The 22,029-nt window shown below is 44.7% G+C and overlaps 7 protein-coding genes across 7 annotated transcripts; 2 read left to right on the top strand and 5 right to left on the bottom strand.

The window, feature by feature from the left end:
* Window positions 1-350: 350 nt before the first annotated feature.
* On the top strand, window positions 351-665 carry IAQ61_002653 (uncharacterized protein; the record flags this gene model as incomplete). The annotated part of the gene is made up of 1 exon (XM_066095637.1): window positions 351-665. The coding sequence occupies one exon, from the start codon at window positions 351-353 to the stop codon at window positions 663-665; it is 315 nt and encodes a 104-aa protein (XP_065954473.1).
* A 182-nt stretch (window positions 666-847) lies between these two features.
* Window positions 848-2,624, bottom strand: IAQ61_002652 (uncharacterized protein; the record flags this gene model as incomplete). The annotated part of the gene is made up of 2 exons (XM_066095636.1): window positions 848-2,516; window positions 2,617-2,624. The coding sequence occupies 2 exons, from the start codon at window positions 2,622-2,624 to the stop codon at window positions 848-850; spliced, it is 1,677 nt and encodes a 558-aa protein (XP_065954472.1).
* Window positions 2,625-2,723: 99 nt separating this feature from the next.
* IAQ61_002651 (uncharacterized protein) lies at window positions 2,724-3,399 on the bottom strand (the record flags this gene model as incomplete). The annotated part of the gene is made up of 4 exons (XM_066095635.1): window positions 2,724-2,739; window positions 2,791-3,186; window positions 3,294-3,345; window positions 3,393-3,399. 4 exons carry the CDS (start codon window positions 3,397-3,399, stop codon window positions 2,724-2,726), a joined length of 471 nt encoding a protein of 156 aa, XP_065954471.1.
* Window positions 3,400-4,694: 1,295 nt separating this feature from the next.
* Window positions 4,695-6,752, bottom strand: IAQ61_002650 (uncharacterized protein). The gene is made up of 2 exons (XM_066095634.1): window positions 6,107-6,752; window positions 4,695-6,058 (listed from the first exon to the last, which is right to left on the bottom strand). Exons 1-2 carry the CDS (start codon window positions 6,566-6,568, stop codon window positions 5,363-5,365), a joined length of 1,158 nt encoding a protein of 385 aa, XP_065954470.1. The 5' UTR covers window positions 6,569-6,752; the 3' UTR covers window positions 4,695-5,362.
* A 1,651-nt stretch (window positions 6,753-8,403) lies between these two features.
* On the bottom strand, window positions 8,404-10,545 carry IAQ61_002649 (uncharacterized protein; the record flags this gene model as incomplete). Its single annotated transcript, XM_003834510.2, has 1 exon — window positions 8,404-10,545. One exon carries the CDS (start codon window positions 10,543-10,545, stop codon window positions 8,404-8,406), a length of 2,142 nt encoding a protein of 713 aa, XP_003834558.2.
* Window positions 10,546-11,437: 892 nt separating this feature from the next.
* IAQ61_002648 (uncharacterized protein) lies at window positions 11,438-14,125 on the top strand (the record flags this gene model as incomplete). The annotated part of the gene is made up of 1 exon (XM_003834509.2): window positions 11,438-14,125. One exon carries the CDS (start codon window positions 11,438-11,440, stop codon window positions 14,123-14,125), a length of 2,688 nt encoding a protein of 895 aa, XP_003834557.2.
* A 311-nt stretch (window positions 14,126-14,436) lies between these two features.
* IAQ61_002647 (uncharacterized protein) lies at window positions 14,437-15,279 on the bottom strand (the record flags this gene model as incomplete). The annotated part of the gene is made up of 1 exon (XM_066095633.1): window positions 14,437-15,279. The coding sequence occupies one exon, from the start codon at window positions 15,277-15,279 to the stop codon at window positions 14,437-14,439; it is 843 nt and encodes a 280-aa protein (XP_065954469.1).
* Between the last annotated feature and the right edge of the window lie 6,750 nt (window positions 15,280-22,029).

Raw genomic sequence — 22,029 nt, 5'->3', positions numbered from 1 at the left:
TGATTAAAACAAGATTGAAGGATGAAAAAGATTCAGCTTGGTTCAAAATTTATCTAGAATACGTTCATGTATCATGGGAGGGTTTGCGAAATTATACTTAGGTACCATGGTAGATTCAGCCTCGAAGAAGGAAAATATACAACATAATATGCATCTCATCCATGTAAGAAGAAGCCAGCATCCACATAATATGCGTAGGGCGCTATAAGGCATGACAATTAACTATCCACAGGGTAAAGTTCTTACCTAGTACAAGTCTATTATTGTGTGTGCTGCGCAACTAAACTGCAGAAATAAGCTTTTCAGGAGTGGGCCACATTCCCCTCGACGGCTGCCGCGGGACCTAGAAAATGGTGGACAGGGATCTCCCAACATTCCGGACGTTCACTTCCGAGGGTTTCGACTTCTTTGCGACTGCACACAGATCTGGCCTCCGGGCTACAGCATGCAATTACTCTCGCAAGAGGACAGCGCCTGGAGTACTTCTTAGATGGTCGTCATTCAGTCCACTTGGTGCCACTTGGTGGATATGGTTTGACAACGACACTCGAAAACGCTTCGCAGACTACTCGTTTCACCCTGTCGAAGCAGATGGTCTCGGGCAAAAGTGGGCCAGATCTCCCAAGGTAAGGTGGAGCGAACATAGTCACCGATCCGAGGAATAGTATCATTGCTTGGCTCTGAAAAGTACTAGCCATTGGTACCTTGTACCCGCAGCATGGCCCCACCCGCGGTGCACGGCAGCTCTTCGGTCCTCTCCAGTGTTTATCCCACGCTGTTTTCAGCAACACATATGGTGCCTGTTGTCACTGCGTGGATAGATACATGACATTCAGCCTATCTGAGCTTAGAACAAGTTTTCTGCTCTCACCGCGTCCCGCCCTACAATACTACCGATGGCATGGCCACAGCTGCCCCTTCGTTGCTTGTGCCTTGACGTATCGTCTATCAGATCCTGCACTCCTATCAACCACTCGCTTCGATTTGAACTCCCACACACGCTGGTATTAGAAGTCTGAATCCTATCAGGCTCTAGCTCATAGCTGATCTGACTTGCAACATCTCCTACATAGCCTCCTATAACATCGTTAACACAAACGGCCCCATTAGGGTCAACGACCTGGATTTTCATCGCCGCCTCTTTCCGCGCAGCTAGAATACGACAATGCGCTGCAATACGCGATCGCAATGGTGAAAGCGCACACTGATCCGCCGCACTAGACATCGATGATGAACCCAACCCTGAATCCGCCCGGACACTAGACGGTCGGTAGTCAGTGACAAGGAATCTCTCAACTTTCTGTGTATCCGGCAAATTCTGAATGTCAATCGAAAATCCATTTGACCCCACTCTCCGTGACGATGTGGTCATTAGTGATGCCACCTCGTAAGGCGTCAAGGCTGCGAAAAGGGGTTTGCAGAGATTCTGTATGAGGCCTTGGGGATCGTGTGGGATGCGTATGTGGTGGAGGGCAGGGAATCCGCCTTCCTGAATGCTGGTTGCGAGGAGGGATGTTGCGAGACAGCTTATTGGCTCCGAGGTTTTGAAAGGGAAGCACAGCTGTTCTGCGGTACTTGAGGATAATGATGTAGGGAGAGTTGGAGGCGGGCCTGCTTCTGACCGAAATTCCCAGTGAATATATCTGAGGTTAGGCGAGCGGAAATTCGGTACTGTGGTATGTGCGGTAAACATGGGCGCTTGGTCTTGGGCGATGGTAAAAGAGCTTAATGTTGACAAGCTGGCGGAGAAGATGTCTGAAAGTGTGAGGAGGCTCTTCAAGGCGAGATTAACAAGTGTGAGCCTCGCAACAGAACTGGCTTGGGGAGACTTGAAGAATCGTTGTAAGCCACTATCATTCACACCAGCCAGATTCTCAAGCCGAAGGGACCGCAAGCCAGCCGGCAAAGCGTTCAGAGTAACATTGGTAAATGACGATGCTACCAGTCCTGATAGAGCAAGATGGCGCAAAGCGGGCAGGTGTCGGAGCGCACCGATTATAGCGCGGAAGTTGATGTGAGGAAATGTCTGGCCTTCTTCCTGATGCAACACGAGTGTAGATAGAATATCATGCCTAGAGTTCAATAGCAGAAACCGCTCGGTCGGATCACGTGCTTCGTGGTAGTATGGCCCTATTGCTTCTTCCTCTTCTTCACTGGAAACGACATCCCATTTGCCTAGAAGCCAGAATTGCTCTTTTAGGTTGCGTCTTATTGATAGGGCGTGAGAAAGCCGATCGAAGGAATGTGTAAAAGGTATTTGAAACCCAAGGAGACGCTCTAGATTCGGAGCTGCCATGACCAGCGACGCAACCTGGTTAACTATATCTTCTTTTCCTGAGCCAGCCTTGTTGTATAGTGCATATATTTCTGCCAAGTTTAATTCCAGAACGTATTGTCCTAGTGTGGGTTGTTCACGAAGTGTTCTGTGGAGCATTTTGAGGCGACTTAACCCTGCCTTTCTAGGATCGGACAAAGTATCATGGACATCGCACGGCGGTAATATGATTGATCGATATCTATGTACGTAAGTTAGCAATCACCGTCATGGATTCCGGGTTGCCGTAAAGCCCCACGACAGATCGATATCGGCTGAGGAAAGTTGAACAACAATATTACCCCAACATTAGACATCGTAGACATTGATATTAGGTTTAGCAGTAATATTTATAATTACTTGCTCAAAGATACAGTCTTTTTGCTTTGCAAAGGAATCGTAGATGTCGCTATTGACTAGACATGCTGACTGTGTCAAACTGTTGTGGAGCTCGGTGTACCTAGTAAATAACTTACAACTGTGCTATTGCTGCTCGATTCCAAGCTTTACTAACGAGCGAGAGGCTCACCATATCTCTCAGGTAGCATGAAGAACATGCACGATCGCCTTTCAGATCGAGTATTCGTATATGCGCTAGGATACAATCGTAGATTTCTCTGGGCATAGTCTGGAAAAGCCGCGCTGGGATTCTTTTACGTTGAATTGATCGCCTGTGGATAATTGCGGGGTGCCACTTTCGTCGGTCAGACTCCCATGGTGTCGGCACCAGGTGCGGTGGGTCGATATTGTGGTAAATAGAACCTTCGGATAGCCTCGTTCGCGCCAGCGTTTGTGGTAGTGACTCCGATCTATCTCTGGATTGTGTGCGTTTCTGTAGTTCGCTAGCATTATTCGAGCGTGAAGGCGTGCACCTATACGACTATCAGAGACATTGTTCATCCTCTACTGCGTTTTTTTATGGTGCAAATGACTACCGGAGCGGCAGAACGCGTAGGGGAAAGAACTTCATCAAACTCACATTTCAGCACCACCGGATGTATTGCTTCGCAATCTTTTAGGCAAAAACATTGCTGCAATCCCTAAGCTGGCTATGCAGCTCTGGTTGATGAGGTACTACCTTGCATCGATTGCGTGATTCCGGCTACTAACTCTTACTCGTCGAACGATCGTGTAGAGAACAGTTTCGCGTGTTTCAAAGTTAGAAACGCGAACCAAGAATAATCCAAAGTTGCCACAAGCTTATGTAGCCGCGCCAGAGAAGTAACGTTTCAGACCGAGGTGCAACTTTTGCTCATTAGTGTTAGTGATGGACGAACATGGTGAACCCTGTCGAAGTAAGCAACAAGCCGAAGATCATAGGTAGTGCATAGTCAGATTCTGGCTCTTATGAAAATTTGTTCGCAAGTCACGGAGAGACTGACGGCTGTACCAAACGAGAGATCATTTTTCCTACGCTGTTCTGATACATGATTCGTTAGGGAGCGTCGTACAGAATAGTGGTCGATATCACCGAACGCATCTCTGTGGTGACTCAACGGGTGCTTTGCGGATACAGACAGCTCGTGCAACAAGCAACACACGATGAAGAGAAGTACGTCTTCTCTTGGTGCTGCTATGAGCGACAATAGCTTTGCATCCAGTCTACTTTTCATATGTGTCGCATGAGAGAGGTTGCTCAGAAATTCGCTTGAAGATGTATAAATACTCGTGAGGTAGCTACTGGTATGATGAGCAATTGATTGACCAAGAGGTGCGGAAAGAGCCGTCTCACACAGGCTAGCTGGCGCTCCGCATTCCTGCCTACGAATCGCGATCTTACCAAGAAAGGCCCCGAGAGTCTAAACCCCTAAAAACAGCAAGTACCCGCTGCTCTGATAAGCCGAATGCATGTGTACATCTTTTATCCATAGCATGGTACCGGTATCTGCTGGCAGAGCACAAACCAGAGAAACGAACTTGATGAGTGACCAGGAACCCTTGATATTCATGGTAGTATTTTGCGCGTGACTGCGGATTGTTGTACCCTGTTTCCGGAAGATAAACCTCAGTTGTAACTTTCATGATCATCTTCCAAAGTTCCAGAGTTTACCGGTATCTAGGCTCATGTGATTCGAGGCGATCATATGGGGAATGCTGACAAACCTCAGAACAATGTCCAGAACGGTATACAGGTAGTCTGAACTCTTCATTGTGCCTGACTGGGGTGTATGTATGCTGAGAATTGACCGAATTCCACCATATCTACTACGGCAATCCTTGTTGTGGTCATAGATATCTCGGTCACGTGTGACTCTTGAATGGGCTTAGCCCCTTGGCGGTGCTTGCCCATAGATAGCTCCCATCCTGCTAGACTAGGACAATATGATCACATTACACACTGCATTTGGGCCCTCCTCATCGCCGGATACTGCAATCCTGTCTTTGAATCCTGTCAACCATAGACTACGTTAGAATCCAAACATTTTTTTATTACTCTCGCGACTGCCTCAGGGAATTGACCGCAATAGTATGGCTCCCTTGGCCCAGAGCTGGTGTGAGAACGATGATGAGCTTGATATTTCTTCCCTTGGCGAATGAGCATGTTTTGTAGATACGTGTGGTCTGATGGGTGGGAGAACTTGAACTGTCAGGTATGGTACAAGAAACCATGGTGGCACAGCCTTCGCTTCCGCGATTTAGCTGCTCCTTACTAGTACATGTGGCGCTACATTCTGAAACGGCCTTTATTGGATAGCAAGACGCGGACGTTTGCATAACATCATAGTGTCTGCCTAGATTCCTGGGCGGAAACAACACGGCTACGACAGACACATCTGAGTGGGGTCAAGTATGAATGAAACACGCCCTATGAGGGCACATTGAATGGATGCGTTTATGTTCCAAACAGCTACAACATCACGGGAATTAGAAAAAGGAGAATATGATGTGGAGATATGGGGTATTACGTGGTCCGCACTGTAGAGGTATATTACATTAAAAACATAGCGATCGTCTGAACATCGTATCCTCCATTATTCACAATATCCTGATACCATTGTCGCATGCAATTTGAATTACATATGATCAAGATTTTGAACCATCATCCATCTACATCAAGAAAACGGCGGCAGCACCGAAAAGGACGCCCATACCAATAGCGCCTGTCTGCATGGGGGCAGCACCAGCAGCGCTGTCGGATGGGGCTGGGGTCGCGGTAGGGTCGGCAGCCTCAGTCGCCTCGGAGCCAATGGTGGCGGTGGGAGTAGGCTGGCCAGACGTGAAGGGGACGTCGGAAGCAGGTGTGGCACCCTCGAAGGCAGACTCGCCTTCATCAGCACCAGTGTCGGCAAGAGTCTTGTTGGTGGGGTTCAGGACCTCGTCAATGACGTGAACGACACCATTGGCAATCAGAACGTCAGAGACGATCACGCGGGCGTTGTTCACAAAGACACCGCCCTCGCCAATGGTGACGGTCAGGGACTCGCCGTTGAGAGTGGTGAGCTCAGTGCCGTTCTCCAATCCAGAGGAATAGCCGAGACCGGAGACAACATGGTATGTAAGGACGTCGGTGATTTGCTCAGTAGTAAGGTTGGCAAAGGCAGAGAAGACGTTCTGGATTGCCTCGTTGCTAGGAGCAAAGATGGTTACGTTGGGGGTGGTGTCGACAGTCTCGACGAGCTGAGTTGCGTTGAGGGCTCCGCGCAGGGAGGTGAGGTTGGCTGCAGATAGAGTGTTGCTGGCACTCTCGGGGATGACCAGCAGGCGGTCAATGATATGGATTACACCACCGGTGAAGGCCACGTCCTAGGCATGTTAGAGAATTTTCCATTTCAACTCGAGTATAATACATACAGCAGTAGTGACTGATGAGTTGGACAGCAGACCGCTGTAGATAGTGACGTTTCCATCACGGTTAATAGCCTCGACACGCTGTCCTCCAGTAACGTTCGTGAACATAGGGTTGGTCAAGGCTGTGGGAACGAAGGCGCTGGTGTTGGTGATTGCAGACGCCATGTAGGTACCGTTCAAGACATGGTACTGTAGGAGCGCGGTGAGGAGTCCCGCGTTAGCTGTCAAACCTGACAGTGTTGCGTTGTCGACCTCAGCAAAGGCAGCGTTGGATGGTGCCAGGATAGTGATGTTGCTCAATCCACCCAGTTGCCCAAGGAGCTCTGGGCTTCCTGCAAGAACACCATTGAGCATAGATAGGTCAGCGGTGGAGCCGAGGGCCTGTGCCAGGTCTGGCACAGTCTCATTCGTCTGAGCATACGCGAAGCTCGCGAGGGCAAGAAGGGAGAGATGCTTGAGAGACATCTTGATAAGATCAGTTGCACTCGGAATGAATGGTACTGGTCAGTTGGGAAGGAAGGTAGGCAATACTTTGAAGTGTTAGGAACAAAGGAGGGGGCCCCGTCAATATGTACCAACCATCGTGTGGTGCCATACACTTGACTTCAGGTTGCCACGCGATTCCAAGCGATTTACGACGCCATCGGCCCGCTCTCCATCGTGTCCCTCTACATACTGTTGGAGCATTGACCAATTGGCCTTATACCCTTTGCGTGACATTTGGGGATCTCACTGCCAAGGGTGTACCAAGGGCAGTGGCACAGTAGACTCAGCAAGGTTTCAAACCTACCAATTTTTGACAATCCGTTCTTTTCAAGTCTCTCTTGTGCATTGCTTTGGTGTCCAACGTCATGGATGCTCAATAACAGTCCTCATCAATCACTGACACGAAAGGAAGACTTCTTTGCCTTACAACAGAGTTCAGCTGGTCGACAACGAATTCTTGAACAACAAGTGAGGTCTAGCAATCGCGCCGGTATATCCGAGATCTTGAGGGGAAGTCAGAACGCACTAGGCTTGGCCTACATCACGACCACCTAAACCGGACTGGTCCCAGCCCCCCGGCGCCTACGCAAACATCGCTACTTGAGCATTTGGCGTGTGCATCGAGCGCTGGTGCTGAGGATCGATCCCGTAGGGCATGCCACTAAGCCATCATGATTGCGCGGCCGTTGCCACAAGCAGGATCACTGTTGTGAGTACTCGTGTGAGCTGTACAAATATTTCGATGACAACAAGCAAACTGCAACCGGCGATGCAGCCCAAGAAAAGCATAAGAAAGCGTGGTAGAGCTTGGCATGAGCACGCATTTGATACCTGCGACCAGACCATATTTCAAAGTTCAAAGCTTTGTCTTCTTAGTCTTCTTGGTTAGACAGATGTCGCCAAAGACAGGTCTCATGGCGTGCCCTCGTCTTCATGAGAGATGACATTCACTAAGACACGTTCGATCCAGATGCAGACCCAGTATGCGCAGTCCTATGCTGCATTGTACCGGTGCAGCTACAACCTTTGACATGATATAGCGTTGTTTGCCTCATCAGGGCTGTGTTATATTGCAGTCAAATAACTTCATCTCTCGTGGCGGAAATGATGCGCCCCGAAAAACTTTTCGTTAGTCCAAACGCTCTACCGCTCCAGGCGAGAGGTGAAGGTGTGAGGTTCTGTAGCAATCCAGGAACGAGGTCTGTTCTCTCAGTAAGCGAGGCCTTACTGGCATCACATCCCTGCATCATTTCCTCTGGGAATCGAAAACATGATTGCCCATTCAAGATCTTCAGGCACACTCCAACGTGGCAGTAGTTCAGACGCCTACTCGTCTGAGTAGTTTTCCCTGTCCATTAGACCCTGCGTGATTTTGGCTAGGCATCGAGAAATTTCCCGCATTTCCATGACATTGTGCATTCGCTGTCAAGCCGTGTCGAAATTAAACAGTAAATTGCAGCATCGGCCAGTGCTCCGTACACTTGCCTGCGCTATCGAACCTTCTCATTCGTTTATGCAATCTTTGATGCACATAAGCCTGGCGATCAGAGGCCTCAGCGTGCGGAGTAACATTGCTTAGCATGGCCAAAGGGCCCGAAGAGAGTGCGAAGAAGTAGCTTTCTTGGCTTTGTAAGCTCGCACTGGGGGCATGCATCACTGTCAGTTATTTCGCCAGGGGCAATTGGGGATATGGTCTTTGGTAGTTGAGCATTACCAGTATCCTTAACATGTGAAGAAGAGATATAGGACAGATCTTTTTATGCAATTCGTTGGGCTTTGTAGAGCATATGCAAACCGCAGCAAACGAATATCCATCAGCCATTGTAGAAATTGTAATGATCAAAATCGGGAACCGGTAGGTCTTCTTGCGCCACGAAAGCGGTCGACTGTGTCGGAATGTACTCGCTGAACAAGTCAGCCATGCTTGAATTGGGCGCAAACCCTAGGTTTTGCATGAACTGTGGCTGTGTGTCTATTCGGGTCGTACTATCCAAGGAGGCCAACTCGTCGAAGAAGTACTCAAGATCGCTATTGAGTTCAGGACAGCGTGGATCTGGGGCTGCTGGGCTGGTTACTGCGAGTTGAGCGCCCGACGCTGTCTGAGCGGTTGGATGGAGCGCCTCATAACCAGTTGATACGTTGCCCGTTATACTGATTTGATGGTTTGGCTGTATGATTGGTAGGGGCATCGATTGCGGCTCAATCCCTAAGCCCTCTGCACCGTCCACGCTACCCCGCCAGCTTGGATTCGCAGGACTGCTGTCTTGTGGCGGGTTGCCACTTGCGTGACATGACCACACGGTAGCCAATTCACCTTGGAGCTCTCGAAATCGTACTAGAGTCGACTCGCCCACCATATGATGGCCAGTCTTTCTGTTGACAAATTCTAGCAGACATTGTATAACTGGTGGTAAAGATGTGAACCCGACGAGCTTCTTATATCGTTCCAATAATTGCAACACACGTTGAAGTCCTTGCGCCGAAGGATTGGATGTGAATAATATGCAGTAGTACGTGAGTTGGAGGAGAGTAGCGGGGGGACATAGTCCGGCTAACGCGATATCTGAACGTATGTATGCAAGTTTCGGCGGTAAAGTCATTTCCCAGTTCTTAATTCGATCATCGATGGATCTTCCACAGTCATCTGCGACAGGCTCTTTTTCGATACTCGCAAGTATATCAACCAGGTCCAGGAGACTGTTGAAGGAGCTTATAGCCAGCATAGGCATTCGCATCTGTTCTAGTCGTGAAGAATGGCCGTACCAAGGCTGCCATTCCTCCAAGCCGTCCTCATCTATGGCGCCGAGGTGTCTTAAATACCGTATCTGGAAGTGTGGTCGCCTATTCAGTTGTGTCGCAAGCAGGCTATCCAGCAGAAAACATCCAGAGATAGCATGCTTTCGTCGAGAGCTAGCCATGAAATTTGACGAGTCTCCCGATTCCAGCAGTCGTGACGCATGGCCAACTAGCAGCCAAGCTGACTGTGAACGAGACAGCATAATATTGTATAAAGCAAGATTCAGTAAAGCCCTGACATGGCCAATATCAAAATGACCCAGTTCCGTGGGAATCCATAATCTCGCAATGTTGTATAGCTGCGTCGGTCTTCCTGAAGATTGTCTCGATGGCGAAGATGGGACAGCTGAACTCGCGTTATACAATGAGGCTACGGCCAATATGCTCCACAGCTCTGCAAGCGAACCGGATTCCGCGTGGCCGGTGGCTAGTGATATTCCTTCCTGCGGGTATGAATAAGACAACTTCAAAATATCGTGTTTCTCGCATATAGGGAGCCACGCCTGAGTATAGGTAAAGTAAGTATCGAAAAGAGCCCAACTGTCTGATGGCATCATCACAAAATCATTGTAAGCCACTTGTGGATGTCGCTCAAAGTCCAATCGCATATAGCGTTCTCGTGCTGCCAGATCGGTTTGTGCGGGTTCGGAATCTCTTCCAATAGGAGCTGATTGTGATTGGTCTGGTTCAGAGTCCTCATCATCGGAAGAAGGCGAGTTCTGATCATGATGTTCATGGCGTGAAGGCTCTCCTCCCGAGAGAAGCTTGTCAACGTCGGTGTAGAATCGCGCCTTGCGCCACCGCTTGTGCAGCCTCGTAGCCTCTTTCGAATCGCGACTCAAGAAGAGTGAGGAGGCGCCTTCTTGTGCAAGTTTATCATTCAATATCGCCTCATTATTGGGATCCTGCTGGAATAGCCACACAAGCGCCAGCTCGAGGCTGCGAATGTAGCCTGGCTGGATACCTCTCTTCTTGGGATTCGCCGTATACGTACACTTTCTCTTTGATGCGGAGCATGTGGAACATATAGGCTGTGACCCATCACACTTTTCTCTTGCAGTACGGCATTGATCACATGCCCGGGAGACGCGTGTCCGTTTTGCGGGCTTCTCTGCAGGTTCGTTCACAGTTCGGCGTTTGCCATGACTTTGAGTAGGCATAATATAGTCGCAAAAGGAAGGATGGGCCGTTATGGAGATATTTCATCCAGTTTGAAAAGCCCTGCAATGGTCTCGTAACAATTGATGGCAATTATTGCGAGGAATGTACATATGTATCATGCGAGGTCCAACGACCTTGTTGAGTCCCTCATCAGAGAGATGGCATCAGGACTCGCAGCGGATACTAAAAGAGAATCGATGTCGTCTATAAGATTTGCGTGAGGCAGTGGTAGGGCCCTGGGCGGTATGTAGATCTACTCATAGTCAGCAAGGTCTGCAAACGAAGCTTGGAAGGGATACAGGCGTCAGCAGATCATATTACCTAACCAAAGAAAGTGGTAGAGGCTGGGTTCCAGGTAGTACAAATTAGCCGTCCTGCCGTTTGATTGATTATCGTCTGCTACGAGACCTCATGCTGTGATGGGCGGCCGAGCTCGGAAGCGGATGCTGCGGGGGAAGAACTCTTTGCCGGCGGCTCCCTCGGGTTAGCGGCTCCGCGCTCAGACCCTCGACATGAACACTTTCACTCTTCCAGCTCAAAACTGGATAATTCCTATTATCCATCAATGCCAGGTTTGATGGACGGGATGAGAGAAATTCGTACTAAAACTCAAGTGATATACTACTTCTCTCCCGATTCACCAGGCTGAAATACCATTCTGCAAATCAAGCGAACACGACCATTTTCCTGAGTAGTAGCAGGCCATACGACGTAGAGCATCAGGTATCGAGATATCTCTGGCTCTCATTGGACAATACCGAGGAAGGACTTACTCTTGGAGTTATTCCGTTTGAGAGGGGACGAGGAGCGATCTCCATTCCCAATCTCTTTGACAGGACTGCAAGAGGATCTGAGGACGTGAACCGGATTTGGAGCACAGATCGTTCGAATATGGCAGTGGCCATCGCAACGAAACGATCATTCGCTACTATGGAGGAAGACAAAGTTGCAACCGGTAGTCGCCCTGTTGATGAAAGAGAACCATCCGCGAACCCGGATTCATCGAAGAGCAGCAGAGTTGATAGAGAGGATTCAACACATCTGACTGATACCCAGGCCCTGTTCTCTGGTCATTCAGCAGAAGCAAGACAAAACTCGAGCGAGCCATCTAAATCCTCTCCATGTACGCCTGCCGCTACTTTGCTACCAATTGATAAGCACCGTAATTTCAAGCTACATGCTTCCATCGCATTGATTGGCTTGCGCGGTACTGGAAAGTCAACATTGGCTGTGATCGCGTCAATGGCATGTCGACGGCGTGTCATTGAAATTGACAGCCTATTCGAGCAAGCAACTGGCTTTTCAACGGCAAAATATCGCAAGCAGTTCGGTGCTGCTAATCACAACCTGCGGCAGGATGAACTGCTACGTAGCGCTTTGCACACATACGACACGGGTGCGATTATTGTTTGCAACGGTGGCTCGCTGGAAAGAAATGGCCAACTCCTGATGCAAGAGTTTGCCAAAACGCATCCAGTAGTACACGTGGTGCGAGATCTTCACAGTGTACATGGCTACCTAGAGGGGGTTGATCTTCAACGACTCAAAGATATGATGGCATTTAGCGCACCGATCCTACGGCGCTGCTCCAACTACGAGTTCTACAACCTCTCCGAGACAACAAGCGTAGCCGCTTCAGATACTCCTTCCGACCAGCCGCCACCACCCGCATTTCTCACACTTCAAAAGACACAGCGGACTTTCCTAAAATTCCTGTCGCTCATCATTCCCCGAAAGAGCAGCACGAGTGGATCGGTTGGACCGTCTGTACCTCCTTTGGAGCCTGGCTACCCACTTTCAGATGTAGCCACTGAGCTCAGAAAGTACACTTATGCCGTTCAGGTTCCCCTGGATGAACTGTCGGTCGACAAGGTCGATATTAGCCGTTTGGAGTACGGTTGCGATGTCTTCGAAATCGTCGTTGATCCCATACGACATGGACTCGCAGCAAACATTGATGTTTTGAGCAGGGCGATGTCAAGAGTCAGACGAAGCACCATTGTACCAATCGTCTGTCACGTATTGCCGACATCCAATGTTAGTGAGAACCGGGCGTCATATCTCGAATATGTACAACACGGCCTCAGATTGGCGCCAGAATATGCCACTGTTGATCTTTCTCTAAACCACGAGACAATTGCGGGAATATTAGCAGCGCAAGGCCCAACGAAGATGATAGGATGTCTACACACTACTAAATCTTGGGAAGACTCCTTCTGGGTCACACATTACGAGCACGCGATTCACTTGGGCTGTGCAGCCGTCCGCTTCTCTCGCCCAAGCGATTCCATAGACGACGACGATTCCATCCAAAACTTTAGATCGCGCATCTCGAAGCGCGAAGACCAGATACCATTGGTGTGCTTCAATACCGGACAGGCTGGTCGACGTTCACAATGTTTCAATCGCCATCTCACGCCCGTACTACCAGAAAGAAAAGATTGCCACGAGGATACATCACCGACGGCATGGCTCACGGCCAGGGAAATAACAAAAGCGCTCTATGCTTCCTTTACCTTTGATCCCATGCAGCTCTACATCATCGGTGCTAGCCTCGAGTACACCGTTTCGCCCGCCATGCACAACGCTGCGTACGAATCCTGCGGCATGCCCCACCAATTCCATCGGATCTCGACGACCTCATCATTGAGCAGTCTGCGCGAGCTCATCAAGAACCCGAATTTCGGCGGCTCAATTGTTATTCAGCCGTACAAGGTGGAAGTCATGTCGCTCGCAGACGCACTCAGTCAACATGCCCGAGCCATTGGCGCCGTGAACACCCTGATACCAGTCCGCCATGTCAAACCCGATGGCAGCGTTCCCGATAGCCTTGAACTCTTCCACGAGCGCTGCCAGGCCGGTCCCATACGCGCCCTTTACGGAGACAACACCGAATGGATCGGCATACGATCCTGCGTCCGACGCGGCCTCTCACCCGCCAACGCAGTGCGAGCCAGCAGCACGGCGCTCATCATTGGCGCCGGCGGAATGGCCAGAGCAGCCGTTTACGCGCTCTTGCAACTCGGTATCCGCCACATCCTTATCTTCAACCGGACCTACGCCAGAGCTCAGCACCTCGTCTCCCATTTCTCCCGCTTCGTCTCTACTCCGCCGTCAGATCACCCGCCCCCTGTCCCGCCCAACCTCGACTTCAAAGCAACTTTCCACATCCTCCCCTCTCGCGATACCCCCTGGCCCGACACCCTCAGCCCCCCCACCATCATCCTCTCCTGTATCCCCACGGACCCCATCGACGGCAGTCCCGCCGCCCAGTTCACGCTGCCCCCTCACTGGATGACAAGTCCCACGGGCGGCGTGGTCATGGAAACAGCGTACAAGACGCTGGACACGCCGCTCGCCCAACAGGTCCGCGACGCCCCGTCCAGGCTGTGGACGTACATGGACGGCTTGGACTTTTTGCCCGAGCAGGCGTTTGCCCAGTTTGAGCTGTTTACGGGGAGGCGGGCGCCGAGGCGGGTTATGCGCGAGGAGGTGTTGAGGGCGTGGAGGGATGAGCAGGGGAATGCGGATGGGGAGATGGTGGGGAGGTTGGAGGCTGTTGCGGGGAGGGAGCCATGAGGACTTGGGAGATAAGGAGGTAAAGTTTTGGGAGCGTTTTGTTTGGGGTTGGGTACGTGAGGGTTTGGTTTTTACTATGTACAGGAGAATCATACGTCGTGAACATATCGCGTGGAACAACACCAGGTCGTCTGCACCGGTACCGTACCTATCAATCATAACTCATCCACCCCTCCATCCAACATACCCAACCCTAAACTCAAACCCAAACTCCCAAATCAGCAGACTTGCCCAAAAGCATCAGACCCTCGCTCCTCCGAAAAAAGCAAAGGAAAAGGAAAAAGAAAGAAAAAAGATCGCCGCCCAAACAATCACCCTCGCACCCTCAAAATCCTCCCCAACCCCGCCGAAACCCTCTTCTCCCGCTCCTCCTTACTCCTCCTTGAACTCGAGCGACTCGAGCTGGTCTTGCTGGAGCCCGTTGCACTGGCCGGAGACGTCTCGCGACGTTGGCGGGTGCTGGGCTTGGAGTGAGAGTCTGCGCTCGTGGTGGAGACGAGTGTGTCGCTGCGTTTGCGGAGGCGGCGGGGTGGGGAGGAGGGTTGGGGTTGTGAGTGGGGTTGGGAGTGAGGTTGGGAGTGGGATGGGTAAGAGTAGGGGTAGGGGTAGGGGTAGGGGTAGGGGTAGGGGTATTGAAGGGGGAGTTGGGTGTATGTTGGGTCGGCGTGGGGATGTTGAGTGGGAAGTGCCGGTGCATGTTGATGTTCTTGTAGTTGTTGTTGTTGCTGCTGCTTCTGCTTGCCTTTCTCCGTCGACACAGCACGAGAGCTGCGTCGTCGGTGCGTCGTGTCCACCAGCGTACGCTCACTCTCCGGCGTCACAGCACGAGTCGCAGGAGGACTTCTACGGCGCGGGGGAGACGGCACATGTATTTCCCGCTCCAATTCTTCCAGCGAGACCTTCATCTCCGCACCTTTGCTCTCTGCTCTTTCCCGGCGTCGTAGGGCGGTACTGGGACTCCGAAGCCGGCTCCGTGTGTAGTTGTCCAGCATCTTTTCTACATCGCGCTTGCTAGCGTCAGAGTAGACGAGGCGAAGGACCTCGAGCACGATGAGGCAGGTGGCGAGGTAGGAGATGAAGAAGCCGAGTTTAGACCAGAATTGGGGGTTGAGGAGGACGGCGAAGATTGCGTTTGCAGCAGTGCTGAGGAACATTCTGACTTGTGATTGAAGGGGAGGGATTGTTTTGATTGGCTGCCAGGACAAGATGAGTGAGGTGTGGTAGGAAGCCGTGGGTGATAGAGGGGGAAAGATATGGAAAGCAAGCAAGATATCGGATCCTGCCTTGCCTTGCCTTGCTGAACCCAGCTTATCTTGCGTCCAGAACCCAATATGCGGCGGTGGAATCGTAGCAAGGCTCCTCCCAGTTCATCGGCTGACCTCCTCACCCTCACAGAGCCGTAAACCTCCGATGAAGAAGAAAAGACGAGTAACAATCCAGTCTGGGCGTGCAAGATACCGTAGCGTAGCGTAGCGAAAACTCTCCAACCTTGATCTCGTGCAACTCGAGAGACGTGCCCTTCTGACCTTACTTGCCTAAGCTATGCACGAACGGGTGAGACAGAGAGTCGGGGGTGTACCGGTACCCAGACTGATGGCAGGATATAGCCGTCTTCTTGAACCCTCCTCCCCTCCCCCTCCTCTCACACCCAGCGCCGCACCTCCCAAACACCCATCACACAGATCCGCCTTCTCGACCACGCACCCCAGCAGAATCCCTTCCCCCCCCCCAGAGTCAGCGCAGACACTCGCGACGCCGTGGACCAGGGCGCTGAAACCAATCATCCGGTTTCAGAAGGGAGATGGGTAGGGATATGTGGTGTTTGAAGTCCAGGGCGCTTAATGGGGTGTTCGCGCCGTGGTTGGTTGGTGGGGCCGATGGGCGATGGGCGATGGGCGGGGCGGGGGATAGTTGTACCGGTACCGGTTGGGTGTCAGTGGTTGAGATGGGGAAGGGTCCGCAGGGCTGGTGGCGCGCGTGTACCGGTAGGGTCATGGTACGGGACATGAGGATGTTACTAGGTACCGTGTATGTATGTACCATGTTCCACCGCTGCTGTTGTTAATGTTAAACCACACGAGAGAGGGGAGGGGTACCGTAAGCGTGCTTGAGGGACTTTTTTCTCTCCTATCACTGTGGGCCCTGGGGGTGAGGAATGTGGAATCTGCAATGCGATAAGGTTGTGGATATCTACTGTACGGTATACCTACACATGGTGGAGTGATGACCTATGTTGCATACATGCGTGGTGGCATGTCATATAACCATGGGTTTAGCGTCGGGCGACTTGGGCTTTACTCTGAGTGGTTAGAATATCCCTGTAGGTTCAAGTCCACGTTACAGCGGCAAATTTTTATAGTTATATAAACTAGCCTATAGTTAAGTATAAATTAGGGTAATTTAAGTAAGTAAACGTAGTTTTTATTACTATCTTTTTTAAATATATTCTAAACCTATTCTTAATAATATATAGGCATTCCTAAATACTATACTAGAGTTTAGTATAGTAGTACTAGATAATATATCTAAACTAGATAGTAATATTAAAGATAAATTTAGGTAACTATATAAAGTGCTAGAGGAGGATAGTAGTAGTAGTATTAAGGAAGTAAGTAAAAGTAAATAGAATAAGTTTAGAATAGGTTAGTAACACGTTATAGGGGTATAATATATACCTTACTTATAGTAATAGTTAAGGACTACTACTTACACTAGTAATTATTAAGCATGTAGCTATTCTCCTAGCATACCCTTAATTATATAGCTAAGGGTATAGGTATATAATACTAGTTTAGCAATATAAAGATAGCTCTTACCTAATAAGAGAAGAGGTACTTATACAGGCTATATAGGTAACATGTTAAGAACATATTCTTAAATTATTCTAATTCTAGCAGGTATAATACTCCTGCTAGTCTATCTATCTTAATAGGCCTACAACTTTACTATTCTTTAATAGCTAGCTAGTAAGCTAGTATAAATACTAATACTTTAGGGTAAAAGTGTGTAAGTATCTTAAGAATATATTATAAACATATTCTTATTACGTTGTTAATAATGTATTATATAATTAGATTTAAACCTTAAAAAGTATAGTACCTAAGAAAATTCTATAAAGAGAACTATAAATAAGAAGCTATTATTATAGCCTTATTAAGCGCTTCTCTTTAAGGATTTATAAGGACTACTAGGTGTCTTATTATCCTATAATAAGGACTATAGTAAATTAGGTAGGGAGTAAAACTTAAATATATTTAAAACGTGTTAATAACAAGTTAGTAAATTATAGAATAGGCTTAACTATATATTAGCTGTTAGAACTATAGCCTAATATCTACTACTAGGAAAAAATATTATTTTAGTTAGGTACTACTAGAGGTAGACTCTATATATCTATAAGGTCTTCTAACTAGGGAGATATTAAATCTTTCTAGTAGTCCTGCTTTATATTCTATAGTTAAGCTATAGTTAAGCTAAATAAAGAAGTGTAGTAGGTATATTATAACCTATTCCTAATATATTCCTAATATATTCTAGGCGTTAATTATCTATAAGGGCAAGGATCTCTATTTAAAATCCTATATAAAGTTACCTTCTAAGTAATTATACTAATAGATATAGTAGTAATACCTTTTTTTACTATTATTTCTTTTAGTATATATATATATATACCTCCTCCTCCCTTAACACTATCTAATAGTAATATTAAGGAAGTAGTAAAGGTATTATAGCCTATACTTACTCTATAGCTTATATAATATAAGTTGTTTATAACCTATTATAAATGTGTTCCTAACTTATTATAGCCTAGTTCCTAAACTTAACCTAGCTCTAAACCTATCTCTAACTTAAAGGTTTCTATTCTATTAAAGAAATACATATTAGCTTTATAAATAAAGATAAAATCTTACATATTATAAAGCGTGAAAAGCTTCTATAGTTCCTATTTAAGAGTAGCCTTAGAGGAGTACACTATAAGTAGAGGATAAAGTATTAGGATCCTAAAACTATATATAGTGTAAGAGAATAGGTTTAGAATATATTACTAACACGTTACTATAGGCGTATATATAGTAAATCTTTATATTAAGCTTAGGTAACTTAATTATTTACCTTTTTAAAGAGTAGGTATTAATTCTATTAAATTAAGATATATTCTAGATAGATATGTTATATAAGAGGTTATATAGGGTATAGGTAGAGATTCTAATAGTAATCTTCTACCTATAGGAAAAGAAGCGTATATATTAAGAATAGGTTTATAACATGTTTCTAACACATTATAGTTATTACACTTAGCTAAATTATTATAGATAAGGATATAACTAAGATATATTAAGTTACTATTATTAACTTCTTTTAGAAGTGTAAAGCACTTATAAAAAGATAAGTATTATAGAGGTATATTTACTTATAGGGATTCTATAGGACTACTATTAATATATATAATAAGTAGATAATAGGCAAGTTTTATAGCGCACTGTAATATATTTATAACATATTTCTAACTTGTTTCTAGGACTTAGGCGCTATCTCTAGTTAATTAATCCCTATAAGCGTAACTAGCGCTAGCAACTTTAATCTTATATAAGATTTTATTAAGTATATCTACAAAGAAGTATTTATAAAGTATATAAAAGAGAGCTAGATAATACTACCTCTTTATATCTAAGTGAATTACTATAGGTATTAATAGTAGAGGAATACTTTTAGCTTGCTAACCTCCTCTTACGTAAGTAAATATATTCTAAACCTATTCTAAATATATTCCTAACTTGTTCTTATATAATTAGAATATAAACCCTCTAAAGATACCTAAAACTAGGTAATCTATAAGAAAAACCTAGTAATTACTACTAGGATTGTGTAATACTATAGTAAAATATTAAAAGAGGTATAGGAAAAACTAGAATCTTATTTAAATATAGCTAAGCAAGCAGGCTAGAAAGGATATAAAACTAGTAAGTATATAAGTATTCTTAAGGCTACTTAGAAGTAAGTTTATAACCTATTCTTAACCTATTAGAATTATATAAGTAATATTATATAGTGCACACTAAATAGATCTATAGGATATAAAAGAGTTTAAAGCCTAAAGCAAGTTTAGAATACGCTATAACTATAGAACTCCTAATAGGCTTAAGTAAAGGTACCTTAAAAAGCTTTAGAGGGGAGAAAGTAAGTCTTATACTAGTATTATATATATTTGCTAATTAAAATATATTTAGAATATGTTTAGAATATATTCTATAATAATAATAATACTCTAGATAATAATAAAGCAAGTCTTGCTATATCTAACTTAACTAGATATATCTTAGTCCTAATAAGAAATAAAAGAGCACGCTTAAAAGCCTAAAGCTAGAGGGCAAGTAGTAGAGCAGTATTAGAAAGAAGTTTACTAGCCCCTTTTCTATCTTCTCTACTACTAGGCTCTTCTCCTCTACTAATAGTAACCTAAAGGTATGCTTTGCAAAATATATTTATAACACGTTCCTAACTTATTATTAGTTTATAACTATAAACTTTATAATAAAAGGCTCTTCTTAGTAATTAGGCTCTAAAGGAGAGAAAAGAAAAGCTAGAGGTAGATAAGGAAGAACTTGTATAGAAAAAGGCACTATTTAAATTACAAAAGGTATAGTTTAAACTTAAGAAAGAGATAGCTACTTTTTATATAAGGTAGGGTTAGTCTATAAATATAGTAACTAGTTCCTAACTAGTTCTTAATATATTCTAGTCTATTATATAAGTATATATAAGTAGATAAATATATATTCTTTCTTCTTCTCTTTCTTCTTCTTTCTTCTTACACTCTATAAGAACTTTTTATATTTAAGAGTTTAATACTATTTTACTATCTATCTTTTCTAATATTATTAGATATAACTAGTTAATATAGTTTATAAAGATCTTTTAAAGTTAGTATATAATAGAACGCGTTAGGAATATATTATAAACTTGTTCTAATACTAAGTAGGATTTATACTAGTAATATATTAAGCTTAAGTTACTTCTATCTAATACTAGGGTATTCTCTCCTATAATATCCTACCTAAATAATAGGTGTATAGTATTTCCTAGCAAGCTTTTCTACTAGGCTATTTAGGCTAGATTAGGGGTATAGGAACTTTATAGAGTATATATATATATAAGTTAGAACACGTTTATAATATATTAATAACTATTTTAGTATTGCTTCTCTAATAGAGGTAATCTTATCTACTACCTTAAGAGGTATTATCCTAAGGTTTAAATAGCCCTAGTAAACTATAGTAGAACTATAATACAAGGTATTATAGAAGTAAGGATCTTTTATAGGAGCTTAATAGTAAATACTTAAGAATATATTCTAAACACGTTAATAATACGTTCTCTACTAGTAGAGTAGACTATACTAAGTGCCTCCTCTAAGGTTTAAGAACCCTCTAAGATAGCTAGTCTATAATAAGAAGTAGTAGCTAGAGTAGAGGCTAAAGAGGAAGTAGAGAGTAAAGAAGAGGAGTAAATAGTTACTCCCCTTTACACTATAAATAATATTTAGTAAAAGTAGTAAAAAGAAGATATAAGTCTAGTCTCTTAAAATATGTTTAGAATATATTAATAATATATTATAGCTAGACACCTATAAATACTAGATTCTTCTTTAATCTAAAGGACTACTAGAGCTTTATAATACCTATAAAAGTTAAAAGAAAAAGTTATATACTATTAAAGGACCCTATAAAAGTAAATAGTACTTTATTTTTAGTAGATAGAAAAAAAAAGAGAAGAGTAGAGAGTTTATTTTAGTAATTACTACTACCCCTTTAGGTTATATACTATTATATATTATTTATTAGAACTTATTCTTAATATATTCTTAATATATTCTTACTTATTACTATTATTATCTCCCTCCCCCTCTCTAGTATCTTCTCTATCCTCCCTATCCTCCCTAGGCTCTATAAAAGCATACCACAAGTAGAACTAGGTAGTATTCTAGCAGGAATTAGCAAGGTCTACACTAGTATTAAAGTAACAGTCTTAAAATATATTAGGAATAGGTTAATAATATATTATAAATAACTTACTATAGCTAGGATAATTATAAGTATAGATAGTATAAGGAACCTAATAACCTTAAATCCTTAGTAGGGTAGATATAGTAATAAAGTTAAGCTATAACAAGTTAGTAACGTGTTTTTAATAGGTTCTTATAGGCTATACCTTATTACTATTATAGCTACTATAAGTCTTCTTCTAAATTATATTTAGGAGGGTATTAGTATTTATAGGGGGGCCTATAGTAGCTACTAGCTAGGCTTAGAGAACTTCTATAAAATATATTAGTAATAAGTTTTAAATATATTCTAAATAACTTATAGCAAGAAGTATTCTAGTAATTATATATAACCTTTATATAGAAGTCTATATATATTAGTATAATAAGTTAAGAATAGGTTAATAATATATTTACTCTTTACCTTATAGACCTCTATTATAGAGGGCTAGCTAGTCTTCTTAACCCTACTAACCTTATAGTAGGCTATATTAAGCCTATAATCTTTTTTAGTATAGGTATATAAAGTGCCCCTAGTACCTAGAATAGCCTAAGAATATTAGAACCTATTTAGAATATATTTAGAACCTATTCTTACTTTATATAAGGTGCCCTTATTATTAATCTTAGTATAGTAGTAGCGCTCTCTACTCTCTATCTTAACTACCCTATTAGGGCTAACTATAGGCTATACCCTAATATTATCTAGGATATAGCTAAGGGCAAGGTACTATTAATAGTGCTTCTATAACCTATTAAGAACACGTTCTAAATATATTTTAATCTACTTATATAGGATAAGAGGGATATATTAGTAATAGGTATAGTAGTAGTAGCTTGTAGTATTACTAGTATAGAATAT

This window comes from Plenodomus lingam, assembly GCF_022343315.1.
Source record: "Plenodomus lingam strain CAN1 chromosome Unknown contig_14, whole genome shotgun sequence".
In the NCBI taxonomy this organism is placed as follows: domain Eukaryota; kingdom Fungi; phylum Ascomycota; class Dothideomycetes; order Pleosporales; family Leptosphaeriaceae; genus Plenodomus; species Plenodomus lingam.
The sequence above is the reverse complement of the archived record's forward strand: the minus strand, read 5'-3'. Positions and strand labels throughout refer to the sequence as shown.

Coding starts and splice junctions, on each gene's coding strand:
- IAQ61_002650 (XM_066095634.1), bottom strand. CDS start 6,568: ATGTCTCTCAAGCATCTCTCCCTTCTTGCCCTCGCGAGCTTCGCGTAT. Junction 6,059..6,106: donor ACTCATCAGTCACTACTGCT/GTATGTATTATA, acceptor TAACATGCCTAG/GACGTGGCCTTCACCGGTGG.